We start from the raw sequence: 26372 nt of genomic DNA, 5'->3' as shown, positions 1-26372 counted from the left end.
TATTGCTGGAAGCAAACCTACCCTCTTCCTTGCCTCCATCCCAGAACAGGCTGACTCAGGTCAGGTGAAACAGACCTGCACAGCTATATAAGCTTTCAGTCTCAGATGCCAGCATAACTTGGTAAAACTATTAGAAGTTTTTTGTTTTAAAATTCAGTACAGAATTAAAACTGTATGAAATAGAAAGATGCAAGAATTCAAAAGGGTGATTACTATTTTGATCAATATTTAAAATTGACATAAATAATAAATAAATTCATTAATAATTCAAATAAAATCTTGCTTTGACATTTTATTTTATTTACTGAAAAGCAATTCTTTTCACCAACAAAATGGAGTCATTTTAAAATCACTTGGATGGGAACAGAAGGTTGGTGACATTCTGGAGTAAAAACAACAACATTGGAAGATTACCGTGAGCAATTTTTAATGAAAATCGCTTCACTTTCTTCCTCTTCCCACTCCAAATTAATTTTAAGAGGAATCTAGCATTTCCAGTCACCTCTCCCACAGATCCCACAGGAATGCCTGTCTCCACAGGATTATGCCACCACAGAGCTCTCTGAGCTGCAGTACCCACGTGTGTGCAGGCCATTACGTGGTTAGAGGCATGTATGCTTGCACTGAGAGTGCTGGGGAATTCTGCTCACATTAGTGAACCACAGGGCTTCCTGAAGTAATTAAATAGCAGAAAGATTGCTTCTTCCCAAATGGAAGGTAACTGAATAATGAAACATCAGGCAGTTGCATAAAATAGCTAAATGGACACAAAGTTGAAATCCAGTCTTCTAAGAAATCTGCCTCAGCAAGTCCAGCACTCTGATCCACATCAAAGAGCCATTTGAGCAATTTCACTCTAACTCTGCAGTTTTTTAAATTTTATTTATTTTGTTCGGTTGCATATATGGCTATCATGGGACTCCCAGCAGACAGCAGAAAGCGGGGACAGATGGAAGCATTGTAATAAGAAAGGAGATTCTCAAGTAGATCTAGGCAGGTAAGCGTGGGTAAAGGGGAATGGGCAGGGAAAAAAAAAGGCAGAGCAAAAAGGGAGCAGGAAAAGATAAGTAGTAAGAAAAACAGCAAAGAAAAACAAAGGCAAGTATAACTTATGTCTTTAACCGTCTTAATGTGGAATATTAATAGGGAAGAGAAAAGAGCCTACAGGAATAGGGATATGGGACAATTCAAACCAGAAATATGGAACTGAAAAGCATGTAGGGTAAAGCTCAGGAAGCAGCTGGGTAAGTGCCAAAATTGTGCTGTTTGGAGTAGGACTAACATGCCAATAAAGCTAAAGCACTCATGTCAATCCAGCTCTCCTGTTTACAGTTTATACTAATCTGAATACCAGTGTAAGACACAAGGCACAGCAGGTTGACTCTTAGCCACATAGAGCAGTCAGGTAAACCGCTCCAGTGAGAGCCCTTTGGCTGCATGCATGGCATAAAACCACATGCTGACTAGCACAGGGCAGGAGGCAAAGCTGCTGCTGGAAAACAGCAGAGACGAGTCAAGAACAGTTCATAGGGAAGACCTAGGCAGAGCCATGAGATAGGTTGAAAACCTTAGAAAAGGTTGTCTGCAGCTGACAGCCTAGATAAGTTGCAGCAGGTGACAGTGATCAAACTCTACATACAATTCCTGGAACTTTATCCTAGATGAAGACTGCACAATGTGCAAGAGGAAGGTCTGTAGGTCAGCCTCAGAAAGTGTTTCCAGCACAGCAGGAGCACCACAAAATCACAGTCTCAGAGCTGTACTGAAAACATTGCCAGAGTGAAAAATTCAAACTAGAGATAACAGACATCATGTGTGTGTGTTTGGGAGGCACATGGACTGTGAAGGGGGCCCGCACACAATCACTAACATGGTCTGGCACAAATAACCACTATGGTACTCCACCTAAGGCAGGATTGGGACACATTAGCAGGCCTTGAGAGGGAAAGAGCATATACTTCTCCTTTAAGGCCTATTAAACTCTAAGCCCAAGTACGTTCCTGCCCTTCTGCACTGTCAAACCACTAACAGTCGCTGGTGCCAAATCCATTTCTTCATTTCGTGTTAACACCCCCAACAGAATTAAATATATTTGCACTATTAGAAATAGTAGAGCCCTTGGGCTGAGTCAGTTCTTCTCATTTGGAGAACAGGGTTCATTTTTCTTCCAGGTGAGTAATAAAGATCTGACAAAGAGGTGTACTAGAGAACCCCCACCAGGACAGTCTTGTACCTAAAAGTCTTGCATTGAAATACCAGGCAGCTTGAAATTACCACAGATTAAATAAAAACTTTCATTTTCTGTCAAAACAGAACAGAATCCAGTTCACCAGCTACTAGAATCATTAATCAATGATGCAAAGGTGACATAAAATAATTGAATAATTACCTTCTAAGGTATTGCCTGAAGCTCTGCATCTCTTGATTGCTCTGTTCATTTGTATATACAAAGGAATTAAAGCTAAAGGCGTATTTAGTTTATGTGTGCACATGTGTCTTCTCTCCCTTTCTCCTGTTTTTCAGAAGAGCTGTTTGTAAAGGCTTACAGTTGCATTTAAGCAAACAGCAATAAAACCACACCTGCTCTGGAGTTCAGGAGCCAGATTTCCAAAGGAATTACATTCCTGAAGATGCAAGCAGTCTTTACAGGGTTTACAAAAACACCAGAGGAGGTTAGATCTATTCCTAGAGACCCTGTCAGTGTTAGTATTGCCCTTCCAGGGAAAAATACAACACAAGGAAATTAAAGTCACAAAAACATGTCAATGGAACATGCTTACCCATGTCACACACCCTACTGAGCGCAACATTTTTACGGCGTGAGGACAAAAGAACGGCTACTCTTGAGTCAGTCCGTAGATCAGTCTGAATAACTATCCTGATTATTAGTATCAGAAGCTTAAGGAAAGAGTATAAGAAACATGCTAGATATGGCATCTTTCTTGATCTTTATGTATCTTCTAAACAACCAATGGCTTAGGGACATTCTGAAGCCCCTCCTTCCTTTTTACTGCCACATCTTGTATTCCCCTATAAACACTCACAGCCATCTCTAATTATTTGCTCAGAGATGAAACCTGTGGTTATATACTATTTCTGTCCTTTCTGTTGTGTATCAGGATGTATTAGCTACAACAGATCTGTCAGTAAAGTAGGGTCAGTGCCGCAGAGTTTAAAATGACTAGAAATATATGAAACAGAACATGTTGCTTTCACAATTTTTGCTAGGAAAACAGATGCATGCTTTCATGGTGACAGGCATATAGGTCCATCTTTTAATGCCACTCACAAGACCTTTCCTGCAATGTTTGTTAGTTTGCTTGCTGTTGAAGACTCGTCTTACTTTGAAACTGTCACACACGCACCTCATTAATCACAACTTAAGAATAAGTGACAGGTTGCTTCATTCTCCCCAGCTGCTAAATGACCAAAGGTAACTAAATCCACTTGGCCTAGTCTTTTGTGGTAGGGACTCCAGGCTCAAGTTTGATCCCATCTGAACTGTTAAAAACATTGGCTCAAATTCCTTCTGCTTGGGTTTGAGTGAAACTATTCTAATGCCAGAAAGATAGCAACAAACCTTGTGGTGACAATTTTGCTTTGGAAGACCGACAACACATACACTTTTTTGCCGGTAGCCTCTATCCACCCTTTCTCTCTCTCTCCCATAATCTGCTGGAGTAAAAACCTTATGCACAGGAGGCTTTCCTTCAGTGTGCACTTATCAGGTTTTATCAACTTCCCAAATGCTGCAGGAAAAGAATATCAGGTATTCAGGAGAAAAGGCGTGGAAGAAGGTTTCTGTCTGTACATGGTCATGGGCACTGGGGTTGCTCTTTGTCCTTGCTTTCTGTGCTGAAAGCTGCCATCTGTCCCGGCCCGTCGCCAGCCTGAGAGGCTGGCATCCCTTAGCTGATGATAGCATCTGGAAGCCAGCTCTAATAGGATTGTGCTCATACCTCTTGCACACTCAGACATCTCTGTCTCACTCCAGGCTCCACTCAAACAGGAAATGCTGCCAAAAAATAATATGAGCCCTTTAATTTTCCCTTAGGTCAGTTCACTCAAGTTCATGCCCTTCCCCATGACTCTTGGGAGTAACCACAGCAAAGTTTGCCTACACCACACCCTGCTACATCACTCTACACTACAGAAAGCAACTGTTAAGGCATCATCAGCTGTGCTAACCTGAGGTGGCAGTCAGGGCCCTGGTGTTTCTCTGGAGCTCTGCAGAGATCCAGGGAGCAGCTACAGCTTCACAACTGAAAGACGTTTTTCAAAACAACCAAAAAAAACACAGAAGCAGATATGAAGAGGGACACAAGTACAAGGAGTACAAAATGTCATGGTGCAGGTGCACATCCAGAAAAGCACAGATCTGGCTGAAGATGCTCTGTTTTTTTGTGACACAGCATGAGTTGGACCCTGCCCTTTACACCTAGTAGCACAGTTGTTGACTGAGATCTGGTGGGAATGCACGAGCTGTAGTGGGTTTACGTGGCAAGGTTTTGGTAGCAGGGGGCCATAGGGGTGGTTTCTGTGAGAAGGATCTAGAAGCTGCCCCATGTTTGGTAAGGGCCCCATTGTTTTCCAGAGCCGAGCCAATAAGTGATGTTGTTTTGCGCCTCTGTGAGAGCATATTTAAGAAAGGGAAAAAAAAACGCTGCGCCACACAGCAGCTGGGAGAGTGAAGGGAGTGAGAAAAACAGCCTTGCAGGCGCCAAGGTCAGTGAAGAAGGAGGGGGAGAGGTGCTCCAGGCGCCGGAGCAGAAATCCCCTGCAGCCTGTGGTGAGGACCATGGTGAAGCAGGATGTCCCCCTGCAGCCCATGGAGTACCACGGTGGAGCAGGGTTTCACACTGCAGCCCATGGAGGAGACCACAGTGGAGCAGGTGGCCCTGCACCAACAGAGGCTGCCGCCTGTGGAAGACCCCTGCCGGAGCAGATTCCGGGCCGGACCTGTAGCCCGTGGAGAGGAGCCCACACAGGAGCAGGTGACCTGGCAGGAGCTGCTGCCCGTAGGGGAGCCAGGTTGGAGCAGTTTTCTCCTGAGGGATGGACCCCGTGGTACGGACCCGTATCTGGAGCAGTTCTGGAAGAGCTGCTGCCTGTGGGAATCCCACACCGGATCAGTTCATCAAGGACTGCATCCCGTGGGTGGGACCCCACAGCACAGGGGACGAGAGTGACCAAGAAGGAGCGGCAGAGAAGAAGTGCTGTAGACTGACCATAACCCCCATTTCCCTGTTCCCCTGTGCCGCTTGGGGGGAGGAGGTGGAAGAGGGTGCATGGGGGGGGAGGGTGCTTTTGGTTTCTTTCCTTTGTTTCTCACTTCTCTAGCTAGTTGGTAATGAGCAATAAATCTTACTATCTCCTTATGCTGAGTCTGTTTTGCCTGTTACAATAATTATTGCGTGATTTTCTTGTCCTTATCTCAACCTTTGAGCCCTTTTCACATATTTTCTCCCCATTCCTCTTTGAGGAGGGGGAGTGAGAGAGCGGCTGTGGTGGAGCTCGGCTGCCCACTCGAGTGGAACCACGACACGAGCATGGGCTGGGAAGGGGCTCCCAGCTGTCTCTCCACTGCAGCAGAAACCCAGACAGGACAAGACAGAGGAGTAATCACCTGTAAAGCCTTGTCCTTCTTCAGGCAGTCCTGTCTGAACACAGGAAGAGTTTCACATCAAAAACCTTTATTAATGCTCAGAACTGCTTCCTGCAGTGGGGCAGCCATTACAGCCTCCACTCATGCAGCAGGAAGGAAAGAGGAGAAACTGAGGCATAGAAAGGGAAAATGACTTGTGCCAAGACCTGGCTTCCCATTCTCCTGCTTCGATCCCAACAGCTAGTGCCTGTTTGTGCTGCACATCAGCACATGTGAAGTTCTTTTCTGCATCCTTGAACTAGGATGAACTGTAACAGTGCTCCCATGAAAACAAACTGTCTTGGTGCCTTATATAGCTGTGAAGCTTGTGCAATGCCTCTAAAACCACTGGCTCCACTGAGTGCATGCAGAGCTGCTGCACACTTCTGCCTGTCCCAGATGCTGAACTTCACAACTGCTCCCTCCTTCAACTGAACTTATTCTTTAATCAGCTCCTTTCTCCCAGCCAATGGATCTCTATCCCTCTTTAAATGTTTTATGCTAGCCACTTCTATTATTGTCCTTGGCATCTCCTGTGCTCTCTCCCAGCCCCTCCTTTAAGGAAAGGCATTGTGCCCAGATTTCTGCTAGGCCATGCCCTCTTGTTAACTTCAGATTCATTACCCCAGCTGCTTGGATTTCTTACTGTCTCAAATGACTTGCTGGCAAACAAAGCTTTATTTTTCTCCAAAATTCAGAGTTTCTATGCAAAAATCATTTCCCAAGCCTTCTACACTTTCTTCATCTATTACATGTTAACTGCACGTTAACAACCTGGCAGGACTGCTTCAGGCTTGTAAAGATCAGGGACGCAATCTCACAGTTGGGGGCTCAGGTTGCAGATACACAAATCCAATCTTCTTGTATCTGCTGGTAAACCAGGGTTATTTAAAGGGCTGGCCCTGGCTTTTGGTAGGCAAGCTGATAGATTAGATCAAACAGGTTCCTATTCGCATTTCTCTTGTGCAATTTTGCAGTTTTTCTCTTGCATGCACAGCTGTAGAACTGTGCATAACATTACCCACAATGCACATTACCTCTCCTTCCATGCCTACAGCATACATGATCTCAGAATACTGAGGCCATGAAAAATACAGTCTTAGGCTGTATACGCACTGCTTTGTTACAGTTCGCCTGAGCCCACTAAGAGCAGTCCTTTTACCTAGCTTCCACAAGTGGTCCAGGCTGGGGCTATATGCAAAGGAGGAGGCAAAGCAACAAAATGTCTCAGCTACCCACCCACCATTCTCCTAGAGCCTGCCAAAAATCTGCCTTGAACCTCCATTCCTTATGCCCAGCCTCTCTTCGAGGGGGCAAGCTGTGGGCACGTACAATTCCTTTTAACAGCCACTTCCTTCTTTTTGTACCACCACAGAGCCAAACACAACACCCTCTGCATCTTGCTTTTCACCAGTGTCACATATAAGGCTTTTGCCTTTTGGATCTAGATCACTGAAAGTTGGTGGGGTCTAGGGGAAAATGGTGCAGAGTACATAAAGAAATGTACAGCCAGCCTCATACATCCGGCAATTCTACTGGTAGGTTACCACTGTGTAAGGAAGATGACTGGGGCCTATAGCATCCCTACTAGCTGCAGAATGATGAAGGTAAGCAGTATGTATTACAAGGACCATGGCTGGAGGAGAAAAAACATGATCAGTATAACTAAATGGTGCTTTGAAGGTATGGATTTGTACATACACACATACCTACCCATTCTATGCACTGGTAGCACAGAAGGGAACAAACTAGTAAATGATTATGTCATTAAAGGCTACAGTTGCACAAATCAGGTATTAATTTCTTGATCTCTGTAAGTTCCTAAATCCAGAAGGTTTGACTTTGAAATCTGGGAAATATGTTCCTCTATGGTTAGTTTAATGCATAAAAAAAAGGCAACAAAAAGAACGTCTAAAGGCTGAACTTTTCATGGTTTGGGTTCTGTTCAAACAGAGCATGACTGCTCCCACTTATGATTTGTCTCCACTCAGGGACTAACCTTCACAATACTCAGAAGCTTCCTTCCTTGGCCTACCATACTTAAAATGCATACTTAAAATGATTTCACAGGAATGCCTAGAAATGTTTTAGTTTATTTTACAAGCAGGAAAAAACAAAAGACTAGATTATATTAGCAGGAGAATACCTCACCCACACCAATATTTTCCTTATTTAACTTGCTGTAAACAGACTGAGCATTTGATCAAACAGCATTTGATCTGCTACTTCTGCAAAAAGCTGTTGCACATCTGAATACGTACAAAGGTGCTTGTTTAATGGTGATACAAGAAAAAAATAGCAGAGGGTGACAATATGAAACAAGGACCACTTTACAGAATAGAGCTATTCCTGTGTTCCAGAAATCTATCTAGAAGCTGCCAAGGCATCACAATGACTTCTCTGTGCAGTGCAGTAGGTAAGATGGTTCCAGTTGCCTGGTTCAAGTGCAAACAGCTCATGAGGCAGCCATTTACAAGGCAGGACTGCAGCGCACTAAGTGAGCACAGGACAGCTAATGTCACCCCCTACTGCTTTTTTTAATACTTCTGTCAGCTCGGCAGCACAGTGACTGCTGCTGGAAAAAGCATGCCTGGCGTTTCTGACGGCTTCCCGTGGAGTTACATGGAGAAGAGACAGACAGCCTAAAGGCTAAAAATGAGATCAGCACACAGAAAACATGCCTCACATATTCATGCTTGACTCTTCTGCTGTGGAGAGGTATGTGGGGGCAGGGAAGAGGAGAAGCAGGGGAATGAAGTATGTTGTATAGACAATGTACCAACAGCTTTAATAGCTTAAGGAAGCCATCATGTTGGAGAACACAAATGTGACTCCTGGCAAAATGCCAAGAAAATTCAGCTAAAATACTGAGACAAAAATAAAATAAGCATTTCTATACCTAAGTACAACCATCACACAGCACTGTAACAGCAGAGTCTAAATGCTTGAGTCTAACCCTTAGGTTCCACTATGGGATGCTAACTCCTGGGCCAACAGGGGGAACAATGCCACTTCAAATAAAATGTACAGTGTAGAAGATCACAGAATGAGGCTAGGTCTACTCTTTGTGACAAAAATCTCATAATCCTGGGAGAAATAGCTATGTGCAGAGCATATCCAACATGAAGGATTTGACCCAAAGACACCATTGCAGGGAGTATGTCAAAAGTGAAGGGCAGGTTGCCAGCTTTTGAGCAAAGGGATTAAACTGAGAACACCAGGGTGAAGTTACTGTCCTGCTGACAGAGTCACTCTTATTTACTCCCCAGGTCCTGTCCTCACAGCATTCCTGAACCTGCCTCTTTCTTAGACACAGAAGACACTGTGAAGATATAAGAGAGAAGGGTCACCAGTCCAGCACAACATCCAAGAAGCAACAGCACAGTTTTGAATAGATCAGACAACAGAAGCATCAGACAAATATGAAGCAGAGAAGGTCTCTGTGGCCTCAGGGGGAAGAATCTGTCCAGCATTCAAGGAGAGGTGGAGAAAAAAAAAAGGGCACACGAAGGGACAACAAAAATATTTACTGGTATTCATCAGGAAGAGATTTTGAACATCACTGAACTAGCATTTTTACAAATCTAGCACAACCTTCCATGGGTAATAAGTTGGATCTAGACACTGCTCTGGGCATGGATAAAGGTAGGGAAGTTGGAATTTCAGGTCTGTATAATTTGCCATGTCTCAGGCAAAATGAGACAATATTGTCTCACATGTACCAGAATACCTTGGTCACATACCCAAAATTTTTGCTGTTACTTCAGAGAGTTAGTGTTAAATGCTCTTCAAAAGTAACCCTATATAGGCATTTGTACAGAGGCTGGAAAATTGCAAGTGCTCTTAAACAGATATTGATATCTACTGGACTGAATCCATCTGAACCAAAAACTGAGAGGAACAGGTAAGCCTCCACATCCAGTTCACCCTCTAAAAGCCATTTCCCCTGAGAAAATTTTCTAGTTCATCTTTGCTACCTTTTCACTCTCTGCAAACTCCTGCAGTATAATTTGTCTCTCCACACATAGCTCCAAGAAGTCTTCTGAATGGAAACTTTCATGTAGAGCAGGGAAGAACGTTAGCTGGTTACAGTCAGATCCTTTCTCATCCATGTCCCTCTCTGCTCCACTTAACGTCAGCTCTCCTATATGAGTACGAAAGGGATGGCAGTTTTAGTGGCAGCCAGATGACAACAAAATAATCTGCACTTTAGACTTTCACCCAACCTGTTCTACTTTGGGAAACAACATTATCAGATTTTGCAGATCAGCAAAAAAAATAGGCATGAGAAGTAAAATCTGTGACTGCTAAAGAAGGGTGCTTAGTTCAACTAAAACCAGGTCCCCACAATTCAGTCATAATTCAAATCAAATCCCTATCATCACTGAAGATTCAAACATACTGAATAAACATATTTATTCACATTTTTGCACTGTGTTGGGCTGATCATATGATAACCAAATAATTTTAAAAAGACTCTGTTTACATACTCAGATTAAATTAGGAAGAACTGAAAATGGCAGTCTCCCATGAACATGCAATGAGCAGGACCATAAAAGAACACAAGGAGAGATAGCCCACTCCGTATCTTGCCCAAACTCTTATCTTGCCCTAAGTTTGGGGAATTTGTACTGTACATACAGTTAGGGAAGGAGTGATCAGCCTTCTCTTAATCCTTCTTACCGAAGTAGACTGCAATCACTTCCACGTAGAAACTACATAGTACTTCAGTCTTGTTCTGAGCCTAAACAATAGGCTCCATTCTCCCTCGATTCCTGGGCCCTAGCACATGAAGAAGCATACAACAATATACTGCCTATATCCAACAATGTACACTAAAAGCTGGACTTGGAGCAGCCATACAAATGGCCGAAATCCACAGCCTTAGACTTGGCTGACATTTTTGAACTCGAACTTCTTAATTTTTTCCTCCCTCTGAAAACCTACCAACCTCTGTACCATATTTCACTAGTCTGTTGTTTTCATTCTTTTAATGTCTCATGTAACAGAAATCCTGGCCTTGGGAAATGAAAAATGTTGACAATTACCATATTTGAAAAACCTGGTCCCATTTTGAACACTGAAAAACAAATCTGACATGTTAATTTTCTTGGAGATTTCCTCATATTCTCCATTATTCTGTCCACATTCTTGGAAACTCACATTTCCTATAATCACTTCCCTGAGCCATTTATCACCAGGTATTTATACCGCCTATAATAACTGTGCCAATCTTTTAATAGATGTTCAAATTTATTTATTTTATTTATTTTTTAGCCCAGAATGCTGACACTAAGCTTTTTACCTAGACCAAATTCTGACCTGGAGCCTTGTACACAGCTCTCTTTGGCTGTTTGTATTTACCCACTACCACAATGTAATTTAGCCCTAAACCATTACCTGAATCCACTTCAGCAGTGGGGGTTGTTTCATTTCTGTTTGGTAGGAGAACCTGAAAAGAGACTAGGTATGACTACAGAAGAATATGCTGTCAGGTAAACATAAACAAAACCCTGCTGCAGAGCAAAGCACAGATTTGGAACTATGTTGCAGGTAAGTGCCTTGGAAAATCAAATAAACGCATTTGAAAGGACCCAAAAAAAGAACAAGATGTAAGAATAATAAGTGTCAACAATTAAGCAAAAGGTCTATTGTCTTTTCAAAGATGAACCTCTATGAGGCCTGTTATAGGATAAAATCATATAACCCAGACTGCAGAAAATTGTCAGAATTCAAACTTCGTATAAAAGCTGAAAATGTCCTAAAGATGGAAACCTCTTGACATATTAATTGCTTCAGCTTCTGACTGATAGGATTTGGCACTTAGAATCTATGGAGACAGACAGTACTAAATTCCCCATATACACAGGTCAATGCTTAGTTCAAACCACTCTAATTCCCGTTCTTGATCATTCACTAGTTCTAGCAGCCCTAATATACGTAAGGCTAACAGGATGGTGCAGCTTTCTAACCAGACTCTGCTGGATACACTGCAAAATACAATACCCATGAGATATTACAAGCAGAAAAATATGTCTGGGTTATATTCTCAATTATTTTAGATTTTGTATCAGAAGAGATGGAAAATCATTCCGTGGCTGCCAAATTCATTGCAGTTGCTGTTAATCTCTCTCTCAAACCAAGACTGATTCAATGGATTCCATACGCATGGCAGAGCATATGGGTAAATCAGGTGATGAAGAAGCGGTAGAAAGAGAGGATTATAAAGACACCGGCAACTGCAACAGAATTTGTGCACCTCCTGTAAATATTTTCTACCTCACTCTTCATTCGTATCATTGTTGCTCGGGTGTTCCCATGTTGAATCCTCCTCCTCATACGTGAAGGCCCTTCAAAACAGTCAAGAATCCATCGCTGCTCTAAGGACTGTGAGGCAATTCCCCATGGGCCCCTCCTGTAGAAAAGCTGCTCTTCAAGTACCATCCAGTCCTTGGCTGCTTTGCTGTAACCACACTGCAGCATCTGTGGGACAGAACCACTTCGTTACTCCTCCACACTTCCCTCCTGCCACCCCAGCAATTTAGAGGGATCTGCCATGTGGGACCACAGCAGAGCAACTGTTGCAGACCCAGCACAGGTCTGACTGACTACCAAAAGAGTGCTCTGGGAGATGCTACTAATCAGATAAAAGCAACAAACATAAGAATGTAGCACACTTCAACCTCCTTGAGAACAGCTGCTTTCATTTAGATATTTAGCTCAAAAGCAGTGAGCCAAGAGAGCAGCTTCACAGAGGATTTATTCAACTCCAATTTTTCTGGCCAAAACTCATGTTTAATGGCAACAACCATGCTCAATGAAAACAGAGTCTGAAAGTTTCAGGAAAATATTATACTCCCTCCAAACATGGCATAAATTTAAATATTTCTACTTGGGGAGGAGGTGAGAAGGAACACACTAAAACATTAATCTAAAGGAGAGGTGAATTTCAAATTTCAAAGAATTAAAAGCTTGTTGGTCCCTGAAGGTCAATCCTGAAAAAGAAACATACCTGTGAGATTTTACTGACTATGAGTGAATTCTCTTGAAAAGTTTTACTGGCTGCCAAGAAAAAAGGTCAAAGCCCTCACTTTCATTTCTGCCAACGTATGAGTGGAATAATTCAATTAAACAAACAACAATAAAAGGCTCCTAAAGATAAAGTGAGGATCTGCAAACTATTTGGTGAGTGATGGATATTGTATCATGTGTTAGTGATGAGGTCAGCAATGGAGCTCACTGCCTGTTACAGGCACACTACTTATCTCACCTCTGAAATGCCTGATTCTCAAGGTAGTCCAAGAGCAACCTTTCAAAATCAGAAAGGTGTCGCACAACATTCCTGTTCTTTACCTGTACATGATCCTTGTACAAAGAGGCATACAGCTCCTGCCCAGTTCTTCGGTACTGTTCCATACATGACACAAATCCCTAGAAGAAACATCAGAACACATTACACCCATACAAGGTGCTGCAAGTGTAAGCCCCAAAGGACAAAAGCAGCCATTAGTTTCTCTGTCTTCTGAAAAATAATTAGGGAATACAGCCTGTGTCTGTGAGCTTGACAGCTCTCCAGACAGCACAGTGATGAGGCAATCATCTGAGAGCAAGCTGCACACTCACACAAGGGAGATGAACATATCCATGATCTTAACAAGGGTCATTAGTGGAATTACTCAAGAAGGAGAAAGAAAACAAAACTGCAAGGCTTTTCCTTTCAGAACTAAGATATTTAGTACTACAAGTAGCAAAAACAAACAAACAAACAAAAAACAATTTGCTGTTGTCAAGACTCCAACTGAGGTAAGGATCTGGGATTTCTAACTATACACCTTGCTGTATAAACAGAAAGCACAGACAAAGGGCTGGTCCATGTCCCCATTCTGCACACAGGAAAACAACTGCTCCTAAAAATATTTTTGATATTTAGGAGCCTAGATCTACCAGCAACAAATGACTTTCAGTATAAATATGCTATTTAATGGGAATATGATGCAGAGATCTCTGAGCTAGTTTTAGAACTGGAAGATTGTAGAGCTGTGCTAGTGCAAGATGACAACCACAGTAACTGCCTCTGCTTCACTATGCAGCATGGATACGCCTTAAACCCAGCATTACTCAGGTGCTTCTGGAAATATGTGTCCCCCAAAGCAGTCTGACACAACTTCCTGGGCACCTTCCCTTCCAGGATGTTCTAGACTCAGAGAACAGTGAACCTGCATCAATAGTCACTGCATTTGTTATTGTATATGAATGAACTTAAGCTAAGGAAGGGTCTGTGCAAGCACGAGACTGATAAACTGCTGTCAGGAGATTATTTGCTGCATTCCCCACTTTGCAAATGGGTCACTATGGGACTCACGATGATGTTCCTAAACACTGCTGAATTACACAGATACACACAAGCCACAATACCATCTAAACCATAAATATCTACTCCAATCGCCAGCCAAATGTGGAAGAGGTACACCAAAACAATAAGATGAAGAGAAAATGAATCAGGGTGGCTGTTTATTAACTGCATTACAGAGAGTAGCAGAAGTTTCTGTTCCTTTAATAAGGTCCTGAGGATTAGTAGTGGCAGAGAAGGCAGAAGCTGTTCAGAGATTACTTAGGACAGCTTAGAGTGCTCTCAGTGCCACGCAAAAGCTCTTGTGCCCACCAGTGTCCCTGAAGGGTTTCTAACAATGATCAGAAAGTCAGATTGCTCTGAGTCACAGTCCAAGTCTAAACTGGCTGTGAAAGTCCCAGACTCTCGCTACCTACAGCCATGGATCAGATGGGTAACTTTTAAATGCATGGACTCTGTGCCACGCTGACAGTGATTCCTCACAGCAAACTGTCTAGCTGCTGCTTGCACTGTGCTCTAATTAAGTTAACACACAAGGTCTATGTGGTGTGCCGATTACTGCTGGCTGTCAGCCAGGTCTGCACCCCTGCCGTGAAGTCACATTTATTGTTGTTTCCCTGCAGGAAGCTCCTGTTTTACACTGATGAAAGTCATTACATTTTTGTTTGTTTAAAGCATCATTAAACCTGTAATCACAGTTGCGGCCTCACAAAAGTATTCTATAATTCATGCAAAACTCCCATAAAGGCTGACCTAGAAAGCAACAGAATCTCCATGCTGTTGAGCCAGGCTCAGTACAGGAGGAGAGCTGAGATCCCAGCTTTTCGTAGACATAGGGTAAAAGCCATTCAGAGTAGACAACCAATCCCTCCATGTATTAGCAACCATTTCAGATACCCGCAGAGCCAGTGCCCTGCTGGCAGCTGTTTCAGTTCCGCACACTCTGTGTTTCAGACATGGTCACTGATCAGATCCCTGAGCTCAAAGCCCATGTTGAAAAGGTTCTCACCGCATTTCCTGACACAGCTCCGAGCCTTCCAAACACACGGAGGGTTCTCTGAAGGAAAAATTCTGCTAGCCACATCTGGTGGAATGAAGACTAACCACTTTGGCTTCCAAATGAGCTCTAGCTAGTCAGCTTTAACCAGATGAGCATGTCCCCAGTGACCACCCCCACAAGAAATCCATCTGGCTGTAAAAATAAAATGAACAGTTAACAAAACTGGAGATCACTGTGACTGCAAATATATACATATATACACACACACACAAACACACTGAAAAGAGTATAGACCAGGCTATCATCTATCCATTGTTTGGTCTGAACAATTAAGACCATACAGTAAAGCTTAATGAACAACTAGTGTGACATTTGCTGTGACCTGCTAATAAATAAGCAGATTCCATTAGAAAGACACATCCTGAAATCATATATTGTAGGGGGTTATCCTTTAAAATGGCAACTCCATGCTGTAGGTTGAACACAACAGTGTTAGGGTTAAATATTTATCTTGAACAAAAAGGATATATCGGCTTTGATAATTATTAGAATTGTGTGACATTATGTATGGGTTGTGTTTCAATATACAGAAAAGCAACTCTGAATGCAGAAAGTGTAATGTGTATTCTAAGGAAGATCAGACTAAAAGGCCATATTAATCCATCCTGGCCTAAAACGGAGCACAGTAACATACTTTAAGTCTTCCTTATACAGACTTCTCCACCTTGCAGCCTTAGGCACTTGCATTGGAAGTAGACTCGGGTCATTTTGCTAGCCCACATTCCCCAGACAATATTTAGAGCTTCAAAAGGTGATGGAATTTACAAGCTATTTCTCTACTGGAAGCAGGGGGATGGCAGGGGAGAAGGGGGTACAACACACAGAATCCAAATCCATTTTTCCTCTTGCTGCATGGAGACCTCATGCAAATAAAAGTGAAAATGATTAGCATTGAGGAATAGTAAAACCAGCAAGAAGAAAAATGCTGGCAAGCAGAGAAAAATGGCATGCCAAAAAACCCAGAGAGTGGATTTTCTGTAATTTCTTTCAACAAAAGCAATAGAAGGACTGTTTGTAATAAAAAATGGTTAGAGAAAGAAAAAAAAAAAAAGATTGAGGTGTAACTTTTAAGTTAACAATTCCCTATTGAGCTCTGGAATGTTTTTATGTCTATTTTTTCTATGTATGTGTTATATGTGCGTGTGTGTATATATATCACTTAACACTCCTGCAGTCCATAAATACCCAGGCTTGCCATAATAAACTCACATTGCATGATACAGACTCCACAAATGCCACAGATCTTTCCTAAAGAAACATTATGTCATTGGAGCTCTGAGCTTTGGGGCTTTTTTTGGGGAATTACAGGCTGCATGTTGTATTACAGAACACATGTACACCAAAGCTCTTAATAAATAAGCTTCAAGATGAAGATCCAAAAGGACAGCCCACGTATCCAGATCTCTCACAATGGCAAGTGTACAGGTCCAATCCAACAAAGTCAGTAGTCAGACAGATGACAGTGAAAATAACCAAATACTTAATTTGAAGCATGTGTTTTCAGCATCTGTTGGTGAGGACTAGAACTAGTGATGTTAATCTACTTCTTTCTAAGCTAAATAAGTATGATAAATATATATGTACACAAAGAACACTTGTATAGCATTGCAGCTATGTTAGATGCATTAAATAAAAACATCTACTCTTGCACAGTGATTTTCATCAGTATCATAGAATGGTTTATGTTGGAAGTGACCTCTGGAAGTCACCTGGTCCAACCCCTCTGCTCAAGCAGGGCGGTGTCCAGATGGCTTTTGAAGATCTCCAAGGAGGAAGACTCCACAACCTCTCTGGACAACCTGTTCTGGTGCTCCATCACCCACACAGAAAATAAGGGTTTCCTGGTGTTTAGATGGAACCTCTTGTGTTTTAGTTTCTGCTCATTGCCTCTTGTCCTGGCACTGAGCACTACAGAAAAGAGTGTGGCTCTGTCATCATTGCATCCTCCCTTCAGGTATTTGTACACATCAGTAAGATCTTCCCTGAGCCTCCTGCTCTTCAAGCTGAACAGTCTCAGCTCTCTCAACCACTCCTCATAGGTACTCTACTCTCTCTGATAGGAAAGTACCTATCAGAGGTATTTATGAAGGAGGTAAGTGCCTTTATTTCTACCTTACAGTTGGAGAAACTAAGACAAGTGAGTCTCTGGAACATCCCGCCACTATGAATGGGAGCTGGTGATGGGACATAACCAACCTGAATTACTTTGAAACAGCTTGGTAATCTCACAAAGATGAATGTGGCGATAATTTGCAGTAGCAGGGCGAACAACTTAAACCAATTTGGAAATCCCTTCTGCTGCTCTTAAGTTGTTCCTAGTGCCAGCACACTTTCTAATATAGCTGATTTGCCAGAAATTAGTACTTATATTACAGAAAGGAGTCCATATCCCTAATTCCTCTAAACTGCCTTTCAGAATTCTATTTGGGAGTTCGTTTTTTTTTTTTTTTTTTTTTTTTTTTTTTTTAATTACAGCTATTTGAGCAATTGCTAGGTTTTCTGAAAGTGTTCTGTGGGCACACCAGACAAATGGAAGAGCACATAAGGTGCTCTGACAGACAGAAAAAAGTACATGTAAGTACCTGTAATTAGCGTATGTAACTAGCAACGAGGTTGTGTACAGCAGAATCAGATTTGATAGCTCATTCATAACACCCGCTGAAACAAAGAATTTTAAGGCATACACTTATATTTAAACAATGCAACATTTCTTACTGATTATTGCTTGTGAACATACCAGCAAATACAAAACCTAGTTCCAGTTTATAAAAAATACAAAGATGTCAAAATCACAGTTATTTGTAACTAGGCTTGACTAAATGTGTTTTAACAACCACATTTATGAAAAACAAGACACTGGAGGTAAAACTACCCCAAACTTATTACTTGTGGGTGAAATATCTGAAGTAATAGAGGTCTGCAGGTAAAAAATCTCTTCAGTGATACTGTCAGATCTGAAGAACAGACCGCGTATTAACAGATTTACTTTTTCTTCAATATCAATTACCATTTCTATTACAACTTTTACAGATGGTTTTTTTGCTACTAAGATGGGGTTCAGATTTGACTTTAATCCAAGCATTAAGATATAAGCATACATTTAATAAATGAACAGCACTTGGACATCATAAAAGTGACAGTTAAGTGCGATTAAAACCTCTGTGGGTGACAACTGAAAAAGCAGTAAACAGAAAATCACAGAATCACAGAATTTTCTAGGTTGGAAGAGACCTCAAGGTCATCGAGTCCAACCTCCAACCTAACGCTAACAGCCCTCCACTAAACCATATCCCTAAGCTCTACATCTAAACGTCTTTTGAAGACTTCCAAGGATGGTGACTCCACCACTTCCCTGGGCAGCCTGTTCCAATGCCTCACAACCCTGTCAGTGAAGAAGTTCTTCCTAACATCTAGCCTAAAACTCCCCTGGCTCAACTTAAACCCATTCCCCCTTGTCCTGTCACCAGGCACGTGGGAGAACAGGCCAACCCCCACCTCGCTACAGCCTCCCTTGAGGTACCTAAAAAGAGCGATAAGGTCGCCCCTGAGCCTCCTCTTCTCCAGGCTGAACAAGCCCAGCTCCCTCAGCCGCTCCTCGTAGGACTTGTTCTCCAGGCCCCTCACCAGCTTCGTCGCCCTTCTCTGCACCCGCTCAAGCACCTCGATGTCCTTCTTGTAGCGAGGGGCCCAAAACTGAACACAGTACTCGAGGTGCGGCCTCACCAGAGCTGAGTACAGGGGGACGATCACCTCCCTAGCCCTGCTGGTCACGCTGTTCCTAATACAAGCCAGGATGCCGTTGGCCTTCTTGGCCACCTGAGCACACTGCTGGCTCATATTCAGCCGACTGTCCACCATCACTCCCAGGTCCTTCTCTGCCTGGCAGCTTTCCAACCATTCCTCTCCCAGCCTGTAGCTCTGCTTGGGGTTATTGCGCCCCAGGTGCAGGACCCGGCACTTGGCCTTGTTAAACTTCATGCAGTTGACCTCAGCCCATCGGTCCAGCCTATCCAGATCCTCCTGCAGAGCTTTCCTACCCTCAAGCAGATCGACACACGCACCTAACTTGGTGTCATCTGCGAACTTACTGAGGGTGCACTCGATGCCCTCGTCCAGATCATCGATGAAGATATTAAAGAGGACCGGCCCCAGCACCGAGCCCTGGGGGACGCCACTAGTGACTGGCCTCCAACTGGACTTGGCTCCATTCACTTTGAGCATCATTGAAATGACAAACATGCTATTAATGTAAGATTTATATTTCAGCCACTTTTCATCTTGAATCAAACAGAATTTGCATTTTTAATGACACAGAACTATAAGAAAATGTCATTTTACAAGGGGAAAATTGTTCCGTTTTACTCAGGTATGTTTCTCAGTAGTTCAACATTAAATGGTGCCTGCCTGTGGTGCAGCACTGCTCCTCTCTCAACAGCTCCACATCCCAGCTCTGTTCCCTGGACTATGTGCCCTAACCAGTGTGGATCTCTTGTCACTGACCATATGATTTAGTTGGGCAGGAGACATTTTCTACAAAATGTATCAGTTTTTGCAGTCACCATCTAAAGCAAAGAATTGTTTGAATGGAAAAATTCCTGAAACAATTATTTACATAGCTACAGAGCTAGATTGGCAACAGTTAAGTTTTGAGGCTAAACTCTTCCAAAGCATTAACTCTATCTTGTAGTATTTACTTCAGTTCTCATACTCATCCTGTTTCCACAAATCTAACCAGAATTTCTCTCCCCTCCCCACAAATACACAATTGAAGCCCAATACTTGTGGTCTGTTCCTGCTTGAACATGGAGAATAAATCAGCCTCACAAGCAGAGGATAGGATTACAGGTAGCATTGCCATTTTACATAGAGGAATCTGAGTGTCACAGTAAATTACTAAAGCTGGCTGAAGTCTCCAATTCATCAGTCCTGTTGTACTTAGCTACAGAAGAAAAACGGGCTACCATTTCCAATGACACAAGTCTACCCCTGCTCCTAAATCTAACATGGTGAATCAGAGGCCAGGTATGCTACTGCCCTGTGCAAACAAACAATAAGACAACTATTTCATAACCAGACTACTTTTCAAGTAATTGGCTGTGAACCAGGAAGCAAGTAGGTTCATTTCATAAGGGAAAAAAAAAAAAAAGTTTCACTAGTCACCAGGTAATAAACATTAAGCTATGGCAGATAATGTTTTGTTTTTTTTTTTAACATCAAAGAGCAGTCTGTCCTAGTTCTTAGCATATACTCTCCACATTAAGAGCTGTTTTCAGGCTCTTTTGAATCACAAAATTGTTATTGCCATGTGGATTTTATTGTTACTTTGCCAAAATTCATTTAGTTTTTCAACAGACTGCAGTTCCAGCAGTTAAGTGTTGCATGTAAGCTTCGTGCCTCAACCCGCTAGGAGGCTAATGCACACTGCCAACTGCTCCTAAGGATCATGAATGGATTCCTGGCATCTCCAGTTGGTTGGGGAATAGCAAGCTTAATGAGAAAAACCTCCATATTTCAATACACCATAAATGTACCCAAACACAAGGGTGAGTTTCAAGGGGATAAACTCAAAGTACAGTGTACATGTGATGAGTCAACACAGTATTGTCAGCTAAACTTGAGCAGCACAGAAACTTCCCTACTTCTACATCAACTATATATTTATAAATTGTGTATATATGCATACACACATACCTTTTCAACAGCTGATACTACTGAAGAGATAATTCTTGTGAGAACAGGAAAGTTACCTCCTAATAGTTAAAAAGTTCAATGTAAGTTGAGATCTGTCCTTTATTCCTGTCTCTGAGAATGACTTATGTGACTTTGAGATAATTCACTCAACCTCCTGAGCACTCAGTTTCCCTCCAGTTACAGAAGAGGTGTTACCTCTTCTAGCGAGTGCTGAAAGTCAGACCTCAGCGATATTGGGAATAAGGTCTCTCTTTCCTTCATTTGTTCTTTCTGACCATTTTCTTATTTCTGTTGAAAATAGTGATTTTTCTAACAAGTGCCACAGTTGTGGTAACTTAGGGCTTTATTACTACATAGTGTCATAGTACATTTATCTGAAAACTTCACACTGGAATTTTCTGATTATATTTGAATTATGCCTTTTGTTTAAGAAAAATGTGCATTTCTAATCCTTTAGCTGAAGAAAGAAATTTGTAAATATTAGTATATGCTTAGAGCTCAGAGTCCAGAATACAAAGAAGCATCTCTCCATAGTCCACAAAATTAACAGTTTTCTTAAAATGACATGCATTTAAAGGTGACATGATTATTCCATAGCAACAGAAAGTATGAATGGAACACAGTCAAGCACAACCAAGCTTTAATCTGTCTAGCAAGGACGATAACATGAGATGAGGGCACAGGCAGGTAACCTATGTCCTTGTTTAAGAGGAACCTTTAAATTCATCCTGCGGAGATTTCTAGAACTTCCCCTGATTTCCTATTCTTTACTTGTATGCGTCATCATCAAATTACACTCTGCTATTTTAAATCCCTGTTCTCTGGTGGAAACGCACACTTAATTTTCTGGGCACCTGAACTCCTGTGTACATTTTATACTGCTCCTTGAATGAGATAATATGCCACATATAATTTCATAACTTGTTGATAAGTGAAGTTGGTCATAACTCTTCTTCTTATAAAGATTTCTACTAAAAAATAGCATAAGTCATGAAGCAATTGACTTCAAATAATTCTCCTGAAATTATTATAAATGTTGCATCAAAACTCCTGAAGCAAATGGACATCTCTAAAACAAGAAGTATGAAAAGTGATTTCTCTTTCTATATATTCAGCACAGAAAAAGTAATTCTGTTTCACTGGCTACCACTTGTTTCTAAGGTTTCTCTGCATCCAAATAAAGCTCTGCTTCCATCCACATTAATACTATTCAATTCATTTGGCATGATCTCTGTTATGTGAAAATAAAACTCTCCAACCAGCAGCTGAAAGTTGAAACTACAATGCTAACAGCTTTAAGCCTTAAACTCCACTGGCTGAAATCCTATATGCAAGCTTAAGCTTGAATCAGACAGTCTCTAACTTGAAAGAAAAACAAAACAGCACCACATTTTCCAAAAAAAAAAAAAAAAAAGCAGGAAATGAAAACTTCTTTTCACACAGTATGTAATTAAATAGAGGAACTTCATTGGCACAGGATAACAGAAAAAAAAAGCCATTTGAATAGTTACCTATAAAAAGTTTTGGAAGGGATATTGGATCTTGTGTTATAGGCCTTAGATGAATTATAACTGATACAAATCAAGAAAGGAACAACTTTGGTAGGATAGATTCTCTACTGTGCATTGTGCTGTAACACACCATCTCCTTTAGCCATTGGTATTGGCTTTTTAGGGGAGGACAATGGGGTGAATAGCTATTGGATCTGAGTTAGCCTAATAATTTGTATTCATCATTATGCAACCTTTATACTCCATTTTCACTTTTAAACAGTTATCTTCAATGAATGTGGAAAGTATCACAAGTATTTCAAAAATTTCAGTAATTTGTATTACATAAAATCGGGTAGCTCTGCATTGTATGTTTTCATGCAGTTCTTATCTAACCTAGTGACCTATTGGATTATTTCATTATGATCTTCTAAGCAATCTGAAAATGAACAGTGCATCAGATAACTACTTAAGAGGACAAAAAAATTCTTTGTTCAAAGTTAAAGAAACTTTTTCCAGCTTGCTGCAGCATACTGTAATTTAGCTTTGAGCCAGTTATTAAACAAGACAATAATATTATAATGGAAATTGTTTAATATACATCATTAATAGCAAAGTGCCTGCTTTCATTGAAGTAAAAATGTGTGCTATGAGCAGTTTTGAAATGAATATTTGATTCTAATCTTCCCTTGTGCATTTAATGACATGCTAATTTACATTTTAATTACTTCCTAAGAAATCAAAGCATTTGTTGACAGTAGAACATAATGTCAACTTCACAGTGCACTGTTGGTGGATGGTTAATGAACTTAATTAGATAATTAGTGATGTTAATTATCCTTCTATCTGAAGATAAAGATGTTACACAAATAATGCACTTTTCAAATAAATACCATTTTATGTTTGCTTATTTTAACTTAGTTAACCCCAAAAGCAGGTAAAAGACCAATAGAGTAATTAGTAAGAAAAATATTTGTTTAAATAAGAATTGTGATTATGTTTCAGATATACATTTTTTAAACTTCATTTCACCTACCATGGACTGTTAAGATGAGCTTGTCCATCCTGCATCATAGATAAGGATGCTTTCTAATGTAATTCATTACCAGATTATATCTAAAATAACAAGATCGTTTCATCCAACACCTATTGGTGTTGGATGAAACCCACATACTTCCACCCCTTAAACATTCTCTGATCTAATTGCCCCAGTATTGTTTGAAAACCCAAGCTGGTCAACATCTTTCTTGATTTTACAGTTGGTTATTGAAAGATGCTGTAACTATACAGGAAATAAGCAATTAGTGTTTGAAAGTGCTGATCCAGTATTAGTTCTACCACTAACCATCTTGTGTGATCATGGCAAACTCTCTAAATTCATGTCCATCAAGTTGACATAAAGCTTCTTTCTTACCAAACTCAAAAACCCACTGACAGCATTTTGAGCTAATGCTGATACTATGTGCTGGGGCCAAGTATTCTACACCCCTACAAGGGTCTGCAGGTGCACCATCAGTCTTCAGTTCAAATGAAACACTTCTGCTTGAAAAGTCTTGTTTAAAACTACCCTCTAAAATACAGACTTTTGCACACAAATGTCTGACCCAATAGTTTGCAAATATGATTTAAGAATATTAGTTTCAAGCAGGTCATTTCTCAGTGTTCCTTCACACTTAATGCAAAACACCAGTATATATGGCTGCAAAAAATGAGAAGCAAGATTGACAGCCAGGAGTGAATGAAGTCCAAGAACTCTATCACCCTTTGGCAAAGGAATGCAATTAATGAACCCAAATGAGAGAGGACAGGCATGATCAGGCCTGCTGTACCACTCAGGAGGCTGTGCATTTCCTGAAAAGCATAACAACTATATCTACAGCCCCGAGGCAGCATGTCTTACAGTTGTTAGAAGTATTCTGCTTGTAACCTTGCTCAGGCATTCATCCTCAGGAAGAACCTTAAGACACTCAGCATGGTAGAAGCTGATAATGGATTTGCAATTTACTGAAATCATAAATGGTTGGCTACAACAGTCTCTTGCTGCTCTTGCAGCTTGTTGAAAACAACAGAAATAACTGGTCATTGCTAACCTAAAAACTAATTATATAGCCTAAGATTCCAACAGCAAAATGAGGGAAGAAGTGTAGGGAACAGGGAAGGCAGAAGAATAAGAGATCAGAAGACTTGTTCTGAAACAGGAAAGTCAATGATTTTGAAACCTCTAGTACTGTATTCAAGAGTTTTATAGACCGTCCTGCTGGTGAGCTTGCCCAACTCTGTCACCTCTAAGTGCTAAAGGAGCACCTGACTTTGTATAGTGCTCCTCTTGCCCCTGCATGGCTATTCAGACTTCCAAGAAAGCACAAGGTAGCAAATACCAGAAAAAATTGCACTTCCACTCCTAGAAATGTGATCAAACTCTTCTTTCTGAATGCTCATGTGTTCCAGACAGAGACCTGAGCAGACCATGAGACAGCAGAACAGATTCAGGAATATGTAGAAAAAACAGCTGTATTTGGTTGCTTGTTCTGACATTTGCCATCAAAAAGCAGGGAATCACCTTCACTTATGTTCTGCCTTAGCATCAAGAAACACTTTGTTACTGTGAAGGTGACTGAGCACTGAGGTTGCCCAGAGAACTCGTGGAATCTAAATCCTTGGAAACACTCAGAAGCCATCTGGACATGGTCCCTGGTAACTTGCTCTTAGTGACCCTGCTTGAGCAACAGGTTTGAAGAACATGACCTCCAGGAACCCCTTCAACCTCAACCATTCTGCAATCCTGTCATCTTTTCCTTCAACGTATGCATTTAAGATGAGAGGCCAAAATATAATACTGAATCAAATTCCAAGCATTGTTTGACATTATCTGTGTGCTTTCCATTACAGACATTTCAACACTATTAATAAGTGACTATTTTCATTTGCCAAACCCTAGTTGTAATCCATAATTAGGTTATTTCTATATTGGTACAGCAACAATCACACCAAAAGCCTAATCCTATTCAGTGTAGAGACATTCTTAAAATCAAAAAAAAACCAACACACTACCTCAGCTAAAATAGTCTTCTATATGAAATTTACAGAAGCTTTATGTTGCATTAGACAGGAATCCAATTACTTTCAATTTTTGTGCTCACAGCTTCCTTTGATACTGAGAATCCCACCTTTTATCTCTGTTGTGAAGTGTATGAAGAAAGTGAAGAAAGGACAGTGGAAGTGCAAAGGAATTCATTTTCTTCCCCCTCAATTTTTATCTCTGAAAATTACAGCAAGTCCTTTCAAATATAGGCTGGAGGGAAAAGCAGGGAGAGGGAAAGTGGAGAAGAGTATTTGGAACTGGAGTTTTGCATCTCATTGAAAGGAACAATTTATCAGAGCTACAGAGCTGTCAGTCTTTGACATGATAAGGAATAACACCAAATGAGTAATGTTTCCTTCAAACCCAACTCCTTTAATTACAAGCCCCTTCCTTGCAGAAGAGAGACAGAAGATGCAGAAACACCAATTTCATGCACTTGTGCCTGAATAATGTCTCCGTGCTGCCTTTTCCAGATGGCAACCTTTTCACTGGAGGAACTAATGATGTGGGCATATTTAGGGAAAAACCAATAACGGAGTCTTTAACCTTCAACAGCAAAAAGCATGTTGTACAAAATGTTCCTTGGGATACATTTACAAATATCAATTACATTGCTCACTGAGGTGTAATCAGCTGTAATAATCAAAATTAATTTTAAAAAATAATTAAACAGACCCCAGGGCAAATACTAGATGCTCTTGCAGTATGACATCACAGTCTACATATGTACCTGGGAAGAACTTGCTCACTCTAAGTAGCAACGTGATTTTAAGGAATGAAAAAGGATGCTGTGGCACAGTGAGAGAAAAACTGCTGCTCAGTAAGGCACTATCAGACACATTACTTAGGTATCATAGCCTTACCAATCAACACACCTAGAACTGAATCAATTCACTGGGGATAAAGCTTCAACCTGCTGCAGCTTAAGCTAGAGGGTTAAAACTCCCTGAAGTGATGCTGTAACAGACTGTCTCTTCAAAAGGAGGAAAAAAAGACCTTGATACATTCAGCATTGCAATAAGATGTTTATGCCCAGTTCTGAAGTGCCCCACTGA

General features: G+C 41.2%; 1 protein-coding gene across 1 annotated transcript in view; it reads right to left on the bottom strand.

Annotated features, from left to right (window-relative positions):
- The window catches only part of WDFY4 (WDFY family member 4), a 129541-nt gene that overhangs the window by 45593 nt on the left and 57576 nt on the right, over positions 1-26372 (bottom strand). Inside the window, exons 40-43 of the mRNA XM_032191041.1 lie at positions 12998-13075; positions 11924-12127; positions 11045-11096; positions 9622-9788 (exon numbers count right to left, since the gene is read on the bottom strand). Of these exons, the coding sequence (XP_032046932.1) occupies positions 9622-9788; positions 11045-11096; positions 11924-12127; positions 12998-13075 (501 nt within the window). The remainder of the gene's footprint in view (positions 1-9621; positions 9789-11044; positions 11097-11923; positions 12128-12997; positions 13076-26372) is intronic.

This window comes from Aythya fuligula, chromosome 7 (assembly GCF_009819795.1).
Source record: "Aythya fuligula isolate bAytFul2 chromosome 7, bAytFul2.pri, whole genome shotgun sequence".
NCBI classification, from domain to species: Eukaryota; Metazoa; Chordata; class Aves; order Anseriformes; family Anatidae; genus Aythya; species Aythya fuligula.
The sequence above is the reverse complement of the archived record's forward strand: the minus strand, read 5'-3'. Positions and strand labels throughout refer to the sequence as shown.